Here is a 12,918-nt window from a genome sequence, read left to right on the forward strand (position 1 = left end):
TTATATATAGACTCAGGAGCATAAGGTGGCCAAATCTTCCTTTGCGTTCTCGGGGGATGGCGCTATGGATTGCTGTATTTCGCGTCGAGCTGATACAGAAGCAAGTGAGCTTACCCCTGACGGTATCGGTGACACTCGAAGTGAGGGTGGCTGATGTTGGGGAGGTGGGTATTTGACTACTATCGTATCGTGGATTATTTCTTGAGATGTGTCTTGAGGCTTATATCGAGGAGTATGTGCGTGCACACATTGGTGATCACACTGTTGCTATAATCGCATTCAGGATGAATGAAAGGGTCCCTGTTTCACGCCGCGCTAGGAGCTGTGCTCCTGTTATCACCAGCCGATGCGTTATTCTTCAACTCGTCAAAGCGTTTTGCCTTGCGTCGACTCACACATGAAACTTATTTGAAAAAGACGGCCACACAAAGAACTCCACTAGTTTTACTGCACTAGTACAGAGGCGAAACCAGCTAGATAGTATTAACGGTGGCATAAGCAACTATATCTAAGCCCGGAATGCTTGCCGGATTGTTGCTATAGTACATGCTCATGATGCTAGAGGCCACACTCTGGTAGTAACACGAACCCCCAGTGGTACTTGGTGCCGGATCATCTGTAGCGACACCCGTCTCAATGCCGGTACATATGCATTTATCGTAATACGTAGCGCTACACGCCTGATCAAGTCCACCGTCGCAGTTGTTGTCACCGCAATCAGGCGGCGCATCCGGACAGCACGTACAGCCGTTGATGTCCCCGCTCCCGGCGCACTGCGACTGGCCGTTGTCGCCGCCACACGTAGCGTCGGAGCAAAGCAGCGGGTTGTTGGGACAGTCTTCCTTCTCGCGGCACGGGCAGCCGGCCTGGGGGGGTTCCGAGCAGAGACCTAGGCCGGTTTCATCGCCACCGCAGTCGTCGCAAACTTGGTTCTCTCCTTCGCATTCGCTGTTGTCCAACTTCGCGCCAGGAGGCAGAGCTACTGGGGCCGCAATGGCGGCCAAGATGAGTGGCGGCCCGATTAAACCTAGCGGTCATCAGTTACCGCAGCACCATGAATAATATATAACTTTATGCCACTCACATTCTGGATACCAAGCCACGCCACCGGCATACAGCCTGGCAGCTCCCGTCTGCATGGCTACCGTGCCATCACTGAGCGTAGCAGGCTCTGTAATGGTAATAACTGTGCTTGCTTGCAGATTTGAATAGTTGCTGTAGGTCAGAGGCTCCCAGCATATAATGCCCGTCGTACCGTCAACGACGGTCGTCGAGTTGATACCGGGATCTGGAGGAGAAGAGTCGGGCTCGCAAAGGCACAACCTTCGCCGGGGCCAAAATGGTTTGCTTGCACAATATCCCTTGGACCATCTGTCCTCGCCACCGCACTTACTGCAAGGCTGAATAGGGTCGCCCCAGTCCTCGGGGCAAAGATAGCCTAGCGGTATTTGTTCATGGTAGTATTGCCGGCGGTGCTTATCGTGAGGTTTGCGTAGTGGCCGACTAGGCTGGAATACTCCAGTTTCCTGCGCGTGGACCGTCGCAGTGGCCCGAGGATAGGCTTGGGGAAGTGTAGCTGCTTTGCCACTGGATATGACTCCAGCAAAAGATAAAATAGCAGGCAGGGACAATGAGAGAGTTGTGAAAAGCATGTTGGTGACGCACAGCAGGACAGAGAACAACGGTCTTCGGTGGTGTAAGGGATAAATCCTGGATGTCTGTGCAGTGGTTTGCACTGGTACTGAGTAACGGGTTCACCACCAGTACTTGTATATCTCCAATTTGTGGCGGGACGGATTAAATACGGCCTGCCTAGCATCCTGAATGTAGCTGAAAAGAGCAATTAACATGAGTCCGAGGAGGCGTCGACGTATCAAGGACAAGGGCACGGTAAGGTAAATTCCATGCCTTTGGTGCCTTTTGGCCCCCAATGGGGTTTGCGCGCGCAGCCATCGTTAGCGCATCCATCGGTAACAACTGCGCCTCACCTAGCATTGCGGTCGAATTCAAATTGCACGTTGTATTGTTTGTGGGGGAAATGGGGTGTAATGTATCACGAGTACTCCGTACGCATCTGCGGGCCCTCTGAACGTCTGCGGATTAGTCCGCAGGAGGTTTATATGCTTCGATCGGAGCCGCTGGGCAGCAAATGAACTGGTAGAAACCAAGCCCATCTCAAAACCCATCTCTTTATACAAACTATTATCATTTGCGTGACGCACAACTCGAAGAATTCTACACACATCATGCGTATCATGTTGGTGGGCATCTGCGCTGCAGTATTGGTAGCAAAGTGTGCCGCCCAACTGCCCGACTTGTCTATTGCGACAAACAACAGCTTAGAAGTTGACAACTTGTTCAGACGTGATGTCGCTTGTCCGGTGTGGCCATACTGGGGCCCGCCAACTCCAGATGACTTCTATCTTCGGATTCTGCCGCTTGGGGCGTCAATCGTTTGGGGCTACAGGTCTTCTGACAACAATGGGTATGATATAAACGTTACACACAATGAGGAAATCGGTTAATATGATCCAGGTTCCGTAAGAGACTTCGAGATACGCTTAGACAGGATGGCTGGAAGGTCAACATGGTCGGTTCTTTGCACAACGGTGACATGATAGATAATGTAAGTTTCCGCTCTCGCCAAGAAACTCAACCACCACGCTCACAAGATCTGCGACAGAATGTAGACGCAAAAATTGGCAACCGCATTGACCAGGTCCACGCGGCGTCAGCGTCCTCTACAATGTATCAACCTAATGTCATCCTTATCAACGCTGGCACCAATGATTGCCTACAAGCTTACGACATCCCTAATGCTGGGGCACGATACGGAGCAATGCTGGATGATCTTTACAATGCAATTCCTGGCGTCACAATTGTTGTATCAACTGTCCTGATTGGCAGCGCCACGGGCATTCCGCAATATAGAGACAGCGTTAATAGCCAGCTTAGGAACTTGGTCGCACAGAGGCTAAGCAATGGCCAGAAGATCGTCTTGGTTGACACGGATCAACCGGCGTCTTGGCTCACCATCAACTACATTGGTGATGATGGCATCCACCCGACTGACGCGGGCTATGAGAGATTAGCAGCACTCATGCGGAAAGGGATCTACGAGGGCCAAAAAACCGGCTTTCTAAGCGCGCCTGCGGAAACGCAGTGGAGCGACGATGGAAGTTCCCCCGGCGACAATACGTGCGACAAAGTATACGGCAATGGTCACGGTCCTGTAAACACCCAACAGGGCAGCGGCCTTGATGACGGGCCTTATGTGCACGATTCCGAGAGTATGGGTAGTGTGGCAACTATTGTGACCTCGATAAGGGCCAATTTCACATTCGCTCGAATAGCGAATGCGTTCGGCGCGCATGACCTCTTGGAAGTTACCGCATATCTGACTGACGATGGCTCCGGGCGATACTACAACTACTATCCAAATGATGGCAACGGTTCGTGGACAGTACGGCCCCAAGGTGAAGAACAGGAGCAGATTATTGTCCCTGATGCTTGCATTGCCAAAGGCGTGCGTTTTGTGGACATCAACGGTAAGTTGAACAGACGTACAGTAAGGCTGAAAGTTTGCTGACCATACGTTAGCTGATGGCTTGGATGATATGATATGTGTTGCCGTAGACGGGACAGCTTATGCCATGATCAATAATGGAAATAGGGGGTTCACGAATAGCGGCGAGGTCTGGAAGGCTAGCGAAGGTCCTAAGCAGGATCGCGTGCTGCTTGCGGATATTGATGGCGACGGTAGAGCAGACTACTGCACAATCGCTGACAATGGTGACATCTCTTGCTGGCGCAACGGTGGTCAAGGTGAGGCCGAGTCCCCGTTCCATATGTCGGCCTTCAAAGCAAGAAACGGTGGTGACCATATCATTAGGAAACATGCCAGAATATTGGCAAGAGCTGGGGGTTGTTGTCCAAGGAAAAGGCTTCGGCGATGTGAATGGAGTCCGATTCTTCGACCTGAACGGGGATGCACGTATTGTCGTTGTCCACTATACCCTATGCCAACAACTGACCCGTATTACAGGGCCGCCACGACTGGATGTGGATGGACGACACCGGTAAGACATGGACGTACACCAATAATAGAGCCTGCAGCAAGGGCACATTGGAACCGCTCTGGCGTGCGGGCTCAAACAAAGAGCTCGGGGAGGGGCCCACACACGCAGGAATGGGGAAGAATGTTGGCCGGAGTGCTATTCACTTTGCCAACGTGTTCAACGAGCCCGAGTCTATTGGTCTCTATGGACGCGGTGACTACATCTGGATGCGGGAGTTCCAGTCAGTTAGCCAGGGCCAGAGCTACTATTTGGTCAATGTCTGGAAGAACACGGGCAGTGGAGCGACAAAGCTGAAAGGTAAGTTGAGTCCCTCCCCACCACTGAGGCTTGGTCAGATGGAATGTTAATGCTGCATAGCCGACGGAGACAAGTACTGCAACATGATGGGACACAGTCCCCATGCAATGGACTACGTATGGGTTCATTCGACCGGCTGGATGATGCTCTACGAAAGCCTCGGCGGCACATTTCCCGTAAACCCTCCGTACTGGGGTCCTCACTATCAGATCTGGGCCGCCACCGACTATACTGGTGCTGAGATTGACCGAAGGGACTTGCACCTGGCAGACTGGGATGGCGATGGGTTATGTGATATCATCTATGTGAACCCGGACGACAACAGCTTGAGGGTATGGCTGAACCTGTACAAAGTGAACGGCAACTTCGATAAATGGACTGAAGCGGATGTTTCGGCCTATGACTTTGACTGCCCTGAAAAGCGAGGCGTAGGCATATACGACCTCGCTGTGCGCTTCGCCGACCTCGACGGTAACGGCAGGACCGATATCCTCTGCATCAAACCAAACGGCTTCACATCAGGCTGTCTGAACAACGCAGATGGCCCGGAGTACGTTTTGCAGATCAAGAAATCCGAGGACAAAGACAGAGCCAACTTCCATTGGGCGGATGTCAACGGCGATGGCCGCGCCGATCTACTGTGGGTGGACAAGTTCAATGGAGATGGTTACGTATACTACAACCAGGGCGAGACGCCGGTCGACGGCAGCCTGTTCACGTGGGAAGGCGAGGGCGCTGTGTATATGGGAAACGCGCAGGGGTCGTGTATGCACTATCCAGATCTGGACGGAGATGGCCGTGCTGATATGCACGTCGTGGACTCACTCGAGAACACAGCGCAGACCTGGTTCAATCTCTGTCCAAACGAAGGTTCTTCCTCGAATGGAGATGATCCAGATACGTTTGAGACGGTACCGGTGACTTGGCTGGGACTCACGTGATGGATGTAGTTTGGAGGAAGACAATATACAGTCGGTGCATACTAGTGGGCATTTGAGCACGATATATTCTTCTCTTATGGTCACGATCAGGTTTCGGGGTTTAGTCACTGCGATGGGGAATGGAAAGAGACTGGAGTCGTCGTTTCCAGAGTGCACTGGAAGCTTTTCCAGTGGAACCCATTTTTCAAAAATGTACGATGCTAGAGAACATAGTAATTCTTATTATATTACAGGCATATATTATCAAGAAGATGCCCCTAAGATAGGTTGCCTATAATTCGGTCAGCCTCCGGTCTCACGAGACCATTGAACCTCTGTTGAAGTTCTTCCTTATCGCGACTAATGGCCTGAATGCTCTCTTCCTTTGTCGTTATCGTCCGTTGGAGCTGCTAAGCAATTTGCAGTTGCTTATGCTTGCTTCGCTCTCGAAGCTCCAGCTCCGACTTGGCTTTTATAACCTTGCCTCTTAGTTCCTCCAGCTCCCTTTGGTCCTTTACTGCCAGTTGATTTAACTCAACCTGTGTAAATATATTACGATTCGGCTCTTAAGGTTGTGACAATAGGCCAATAGGTTAGGTTAGACTGGATTAACTATAGACTGATAGATTAATGAAGATAGTTATATATAACGTCCTGACCCAATATTCTAATAGTATAGGGTAGTTCCTAAGGTAATATTCTAAGGTAAATTAGTTTATATTAGTGTTACGACCCAACCTCTTATGACACTATAAACAGGCATCCCGGATTATCTGTCGGACCGTTCCAGCCAGTTAAAAGAAGGAACGACTACGCAGCATCGTTCCTCCCGAAAAGGAATGACTAAGCTGTGTCGTTCTAATATAAAAACAATAGTTAACTAACGTTCTAAGCACATACAGGAACAATATACTATATTGTTCCCTAAAAAACGACTGGATATATAAGATTTAGTTCCCCACGCTCTTTAGATAACTTAGATAGACAGTCGTTAATAAAGCATTAAGATTAAATACAGACTAAATCTTTATTACATCTTACTTACTTCGTGATTACATCTGCTTAAAGCTACTCCCTATCCTCTCTGCTAACATAAACTAATTGACCTTGGCTTATTACCTTGGGAACTTACTGTTATGAACTAACACATTTATGGTCGCAACAGCAGGCCTATAGGGTAGGCACTACGGAACTATAATAGGCCAAAGGACTAATCATAGAATAGCTTACGTAACAGTAAGTAAGCCAGAGTAAGCTACTTCCTAATTAGGAAACCAGCTTACTCTATACTAAGTAAACTTAAGTAAGCTTTATACTATATATTTATTTTACAACGCTCGTTTAGAATAGTTTAAATAGCTAGTTATAAATATAGAATAACGCTTAATTATACTACGAACGTATTATCTACTAGTTATATAAACAAACCCTCTTATCCTTGTAATTGCCTGCCAGTCCAGCCTAGCATATCCGCCAACATAAACCTAGTATAAGGTTTATCCCTTAGGAATTCCTCTTTAACACTATAGGAGCTGAGCTTGTCACACTTACCCTATACTATTAGAGTATTGGGTCGGGACGTCACAAGTAGATAATTATAACGCGGTTTATTAATCCTCTTAGTTTACCAAGCTGGTAATAGATATAATATATTGTCTATATAAAGCTCTTTATTACACTAGCGCCTTCCTCTAGCTCCGTATATTTTACTCCCTTGGGCTGTTATTAAGCTTAAAACGCTTTTGTTAATGATGGAGATTCTTCCCCCGAAATTATAACTGGATTAACGCTTTCGGCTAGATTAGAGAAATTAGTGTTATTAGCTTCGTGGCAGCCAGAATTGTAAGCTATTATCACCGGCCCCCAGCGTATTAAAAAGTAGTTATATATCCTAGACATTAGGTAAGCAGGTATACCGTAAGATTATTAATTTAAGCTGGAATAAATATGGGCCATACGGTCGATATAATGTTTGCATTGTATCAGTTAGGGTTCTAGTAATAGATAGAGACTATAATATCGAGATGCAAAATCCCTGCTTTATAGCTTGGCTTTTTAGTCGCGAAGGTTATGCCATCAAATCATAGCATACCAGTCATTAATTGCATATGCAGAAAGAACTTTAAATAAGTGTGATAAACTCAGATGCCGTCTCCCATAGATTAAGATAGTCGAATATACCATAGATGAAGCCTTTCAGTGGACTAGCTCTTATAGCTGTAGTAATCCTCGCATTTTATTTATCTGTAAATATTATCTCTATATTTGAAATCACTGGTGAGGATAAACCTTCCAGGCATTTTCCAACAGCTCCCTCACTGTATGCGTTCTGATTGCTGGAAACACATCGTTCAATGTCTTCTCTGGCTTCAGATCAAATGCACCAGCTTCGATCAGCAAACTGTAGGGAATAACAAAGCCTTGGAATTGGTCCTTGGGGAAGAATTTATATGCTTCTACTTGACCTGGAAGTTCCGTCCACCGGCCAGCTTTTAGGTCCTCAACAGAGTCATGTGATACTTTGAACTTAGTCCCTGCGTTTTTGCAGAAAATTAGCCTGATCATTCCATGTGAACAGAGCAGAATGGGATGGGATTTTGTACATACCTTTAGCAGCCTCAGCAAGCTCTACAAACTCATTAAGAGTCACCTTATCGCAGCTGACAAAAGTCTCTGGCTCCCACCTCTCAAGGTCCAGGCTCGCATTGATGAGCTCGCCGACGTCAGATGTATGACTATACACCACGGGAGTATTGCCAGCGCCGGGGATCGAAGCTTCGTTGTGTACCATGTCTACGAACAATGTAGCGGGGACTAGGTACGTTGTTATGGCTGGCGAGACATAGTAGTCGAGGAAATAACCGGGGTAGACTACTGTGCTTTCGAGAGTCTTGGCCGCTCGCAAAGCTTCTTTCGCACGGAGCTTACGTACAACCTGAAGTTGATTGCTCTGACTACTCACCGAATAATCAATATCAGCAACGGGATTTTCAAAGAAAAAAAGCAAATGCCACTAATAGAACTAAAGTAATGTAATTCTTACTCATCTGTGTTTGGGATGCCCCATTCGCTAGAGATAATCCGCTTGGTTGACTTAGACGCATCGGCCGCACGAATGAGCTCTATCTCAGGAGGTTCTCCTTCGGTGGTCCGCATATTTATGGTGGAGATGATGGTGTGGACGCCATGAGCCTCCAGGGTTTTGGCTAGTTCCGGGACGTTCATGTAGTCGACTGCAATGATGGGAGCGCCTAGTTTGGCAGCGAGAGCATCGTCAGACTTGAGACATACCAGGTCAGCTCATAATGATAAAAACAAAATATTTGGCTAGAGAACTGACTCTTCTTGCTAAAACAACAGCCTCATGCTTTCCGTTTGCAACGATGCTATTGACGATAGCCCGACCGACGCCTCCTGTCCCCCCGGCAATAGCAACTGTAACCATGATGAATTTGCGATTGTTCCAATCAGCTTTTCTATAATTTAATGAGATAAAAATCAAATATCAAGGTATTGTCTTTTTGCTGCTTAGATTTTACTTGAACCTTGGAACATGTAAAAGGCTGGAAAGGGGAGATTAGTCGCCTGATTATGTACTGTCACGCATGGTTCAACCTTTTGTTATGTTACTACTATATACCCAGGAGTTATGGAAAAATATGATATATGTAAATTTACACTGCCAAACGACGGCCCTACGCGACCTCCGGTTATTCTACATGCCGCCGCATCCGGCTACATGCTATGACGCCTAGAGAAAATACGACGGATTGATCTCTTAACCTTCGTACTGATCACTTGATTTACAATCAATGATCTGCTATTGGATTTATAATCGCGCAAAATCTGAAAACTAGTCATTGATGAAATTCGGGACAAGGATCAAGCTCTCTTAGCCGCGAACTAATGGGAGGTGAACGCGGAGTTCCGAGTACATTACAACTCATTTTCATAGAAAAGTGGTCTCCAAAGATATTATTAAGTAAGGTCCACATATCTAAAGACGCGTTACCAACCCAAACCCTCGTAGCTCTGTCGGATGGTCCGATGCTCGAGGAAAGAGTCAAATCCCTGTCACGCTACTGTTACTATCATCGTCTCTGATGGAGCCGCAAGTCGTACTGTGCTTCATTCGGTGAATGGGTGCATATTCATCCCTTACGTTTAACCTAAGTGTCTCGAGGTTGTAATACAGGAGAGTATGTCTGCTGCTGCAAGGCGGTGTTTTACATTCAATCAGGGGCTTTCTCTGAACGGTGACACCAAATACACACTTGGTGTTTCTCTAGCCAAAGGCGCCGGCACGTTATCAACCGCCAGAGGCCTGTGTATTATGGACGTTAATGAGTAGGGCCATGTATAAAAATTGGCTGTTGCCATGACGAAGGATCTGGATGACGAAGGGCATTGTATTCTGGGAAGCCTATCGGGTCTCGGAGTTTCTGGTGCTGTCCAAGCACGACTTAGCGCTGACTTGGGGGAACATTTTCAATTGCTTTTGCAAAAGGACATGCGAGATGCTGTCTAGGTACTGGTGCTTGATGGCTTAGGGTGGGGAAGGATTACTATGTTTGGAAGGCCTGAAACAGCTCTGGCGAGTAACCGAGTTCACACCCGAAGCCATTCGCATTATCTGGCACTGACTAGCACATCGTAGCTGTGTCTTGCTGCCTAATCTCAATGAAATAATTTAGGCTCAGATGTGACATCAGAGCTTGGGGAGAATATTAACAGGTTATTCGGAGTTCGGAGTTCTGAGTTCCAAGGTATTGCTGCCGGCCCGACATCCTTTGTGGTTGGGTAATGGAAATTCCACGGGTATACGGAGTAAACCGTTGCGCTTACTGATGACTGCAGCTAGGGTTCGACTGATCTTGACTCGCGTGTTTCAGTGCAGCTAAAGGGCTTTAATGTTCAGCCAGGATTCATTAGCATCCATCCTATTCCATTGTACCAAGGGTGTGCATCTTGCTCAGCAGAGTAAGGAATATTACTAGCATCCACTTCTTACTAATTACTAAGGCAAGAGCTATGGGCTACTACGAATCTATTTCATACATCACGAGACAACTTATCTGGCTTATCACAGCCACTACTTCTGGACTTGGTGCTGCTCTTGTCGAGCAACTCGTTACCAGAGGTGACAAGGTTGTTTCAAAGGGTGAGTAACAACCTCGATATGTCGTTAGATCAGATTCGCTAAGAACCCATGCCGCATGAGGGTTAGAACTTTACAAGCTATTTGCATGAAACAACCCCAGGAATAGCACCAGCGTACGTAAGGGCCATGATACAGCTACCGACTCTTCTAGATCGACGGAACTATTTCAACGCTAAGTCTATAGCTCGAAAGTCAATTAAAAAGTAAATGACTTGTTGTAGTGACACTAAGCTCTTGCAGTCCCTCTGTGGCCTACCAATACCTGTTACGGATTTATGATTATGACAAATCACTCTGTTGCTTAGAAAGCTGTAACATTGTTGCAAGGTAGGGAATTTTGTAACGCCGTTTTTACTCCATAAATAAGCCTTCTTGCCCGTCATTTAGAGTACTACTATCATCTACTCTTAACTTATCTTATCTTTCAAAATACAACAATGCTTGTTCTCATCGCCGGAATCACTGGCAACTTGGGCACTCGCCTGGCAAAAGCAGCAACCTCACGGGGTTTGCAGGTCCGAGGTTTGGGTCGTGATCGCACGAAGCTTGATGAGAAGAGGACTGGAATTATTGAATCATTCGTCACCTCTCAGACTTATTATGATATTCCTGCACTCGAGACAGCAGTTAAAGGCGTTGATGCTGTTATCTGCGCCTATTCACCCACCGCTATACTGGACTTGGAGGGCCACCTCCTTCTCTTCCGTGCCGCCGAACGCGCAGGCGTCACTATCTTCCTCGCTTCGTCCTGGGGCCACCCTTTGGATAAAATATCTTTTGGCGAGTATGAACACTACGACACTCATATTGCATTCAAACAACAGGTAGCAATGACTAGCTCTGTAAAGCCGGTCTTCATGAATGTCGGAATATTCGCCGATCTTCTATACGGTCCTTTTGGCCCAGGTGGCTGGGACACGACCGGTCTAAATCCCATAATTGAATATTGGGGGCAGGGAAACAAGCGGAAGATCCATTGGTCTGAGCTCAATGACGTGGCTGAATGGACGATTGATATTCTGCAGAGCAAGGATGTACAGGCGGGCAAGGGCGGCATATATCAAATGCAATCCGGGGCTTCTACTCTTGAAGAGTTTGCAGCAACTTGGACGAAGGTGACTGGAGAGGAAGTTCACCTCGTCCACCGAGGCAGCTTGGAAGATCTCGAGTCGTTGGTTTACACAGCGCGTAAGGAAAAAGGTACGGGCCGCTATATCGAGTACCTAGTTAATGCGACATCACTCCTCCACACAAGAGGAGCGTTCGTTATGACTGAATTTGACTTCACAGAAAGCTCAAAGGAACGCATTACTTTAGAGGAGTATGTAACAGCACTTCTTACGAACCGCAATACTGTCCAGGAGTATATTAAACAGCTTGAATCAGCGCACTAAAATTAAAATATATTTAATATTATAGAGTTTATATTTATAATTAGAATAACAGGTTAGGAAAACTGTAATAGCTGGTTTAGAGGAAGGCTACGCCCCAGCCTTTAGTTTAAAATCCAGAATTAATTTGCAAATTGATGTAATTAGCAGCAGCTAACTAAATTAAACCTTAAAGATTTAGGTATAAAGTATGACTGATAAAGGTTTAAGACTGAACTTAAAATATATATGCAAAAAGACCCGAATACGAAGGTTCAACCACAGCACAACTTATGGTTTAATAAGTTAACCAAGCCAGATAGGCAAAAGACCACGCAACGAACAACACAATCTAACCACTTCTTGCTGCGCTCATAGCAATAGCCACAACCCGATCGCAACCTGATATAGCAAGATGGCTGAACGAATAACCAAATCCACAATTAACAAGATCGCAAACCCGCAATTAAAAGCTTCTAAGAAGGAAAGACTGAATGTTACGACCTGATCCGAAAGTACGTACCTTTCGGGAAAACCACGGAAGGAATAGCTAATTACAACAGATCTTTATAAGCTTACTAAAATACATATATTATAGCATATAAGCCTTAATATTAAGGTTACAGGCTTACTAGGTATAATAAAACTTTATTAAGTAAACTACTAAGAATAACTAGATATATAAGATTTAATTCTCTACGCTCTTTAAATAACTTAAATAAACGGTTGTTAATAAAGCATTAAGATTAAATATAAACTAAATTTTTATTATATTTTACTTACTTTATAATTACATTTACTTAAAGCTATTTTCTATCCTTTCTGCTAATATAAACTAATTAACCTTAGCTTATTACCTTAGGAACTTACCTTATATTATTTAAGTATTAGGTTAAGATATTATATATTAATAACTTTTATTTCGAAAAATACTAAATACCTTTAAGTAATATAAACTACTATACCTAGATTTAGCTTAACTACTAATACCTTAGCTATTAAACCTAATATATTTATAGTTAATAAAAACGGAAATATTACTATAAAAAACTTACTTAATATTTTATTCTTTAAGAATAAAAAACTTTTAG

The 12,918-nt window shown here is 45.6% G+C and overlaps 4 protein-coding genes across 4 annotated transcripts; 2 read left to right on the forward strand and 2 right to left on the reverse strand.

The window, feature by feature from the left end:
* Positions 1-118: 118 nt before the first annotated feature.
* Positions 119-1,721, reverse strand: M431DRAFT_526118 (hypothetical protein). The gene is made up of 3 exons (XM_024920668.1): positions 1,085-1,721; positions 396-1,027; positions 119-330 (listed from the first exon to the last, which is right to left on the reverse strand). Exons 1-2 carry the CDS (start codon positions 1,650-1,652, stop codon positions 474-476), a joined length of 1,122 nt encoding a protein of 373 aa, XP_024767130.1. The 5' UTR covers positions 1,653-1,721; the 3' UTR covers positions 119-330; positions 396-473.
* Positions 1,722-2,188: 467 nt separating this feature from the next.
* On the forward strand, positions 2,189-5,554 carry M431DRAFT_157348 (carbohydrate esterase family 3 protein). Its single transcript, XM_024912968.1, has 7 exons — positions 2,189-2,485; positions 2,536-2,626; positions 2,684-3,548; positions 3,601-3,825; positions 3,893-3,999; positions 4,046-4,376; positions 4,437-5,554. Exons 1-7 carry the CDS (start codon positions 2,247-2,249, stop codon positions 5,315-5,317), a joined length of 2,739 nt encoding a protein of 912 aa, XP_024767131.1. The 5' UTR covers positions 2,189-2,246; the 3' UTR covers positions 5,318-5,554.
* A 2,013-nt stretch (positions 5,555-7,567) lies between these two features.
* On the reverse strand, positions 7,568-8,741 carry M431DRAFT_551913 (hypothetical protein; the record flags this gene model as incomplete). The annotated part of the gene is made up of 4 exons (XM_024921357.1): positions 7,568-7,830; positions 7,904-8,253; positions 8,340-8,575; positions 8,637-8,741. The coding sequence occupies 4 exons, from the start codon at positions 8,739-8,741 to the stop codon at positions 7,568-7,570; spliced, it is 954 nt and encodes a 317-aa protein (XP_024767132.1).
* Positions 8,742-10,863: 2,122 nt separating this feature from the next.
* M431DRAFT_551916 (hypothetical protein) lies at positions 10,864-12,150 on the forward strand (the record flags this gene model as incomplete). The annotated part of the gene is made up of 2 exons (XM_024921358.1): positions 10,864-11,645; positions 12,143-12,150. Exons 1-2 carry the CDS (start codon positions 10,895-10,897, stop codon positions 12,148-12,150), a joined length of 759 nt encoding a protein of 252 aa, XP_024767133.1. The 5' UTR covers positions 10,864-10,894.
* Positions 12,151-12,918: the final 768 nt, after the last annotated feature.

Source organism: Trichoderma harzianum (assembly GCF_003025095.1).
Source record: "Trichoderma harzianum CBS 226.95 unplaced genomic scaffold M431scaffold_49, whole genome shotgun sequence".
NCBI lineage: Eukaryota > Fungi > Ascomycota > Sordariomycetes > Hypocreales > Hypocreaceae > Trichoderma > Trichoderma harzianum.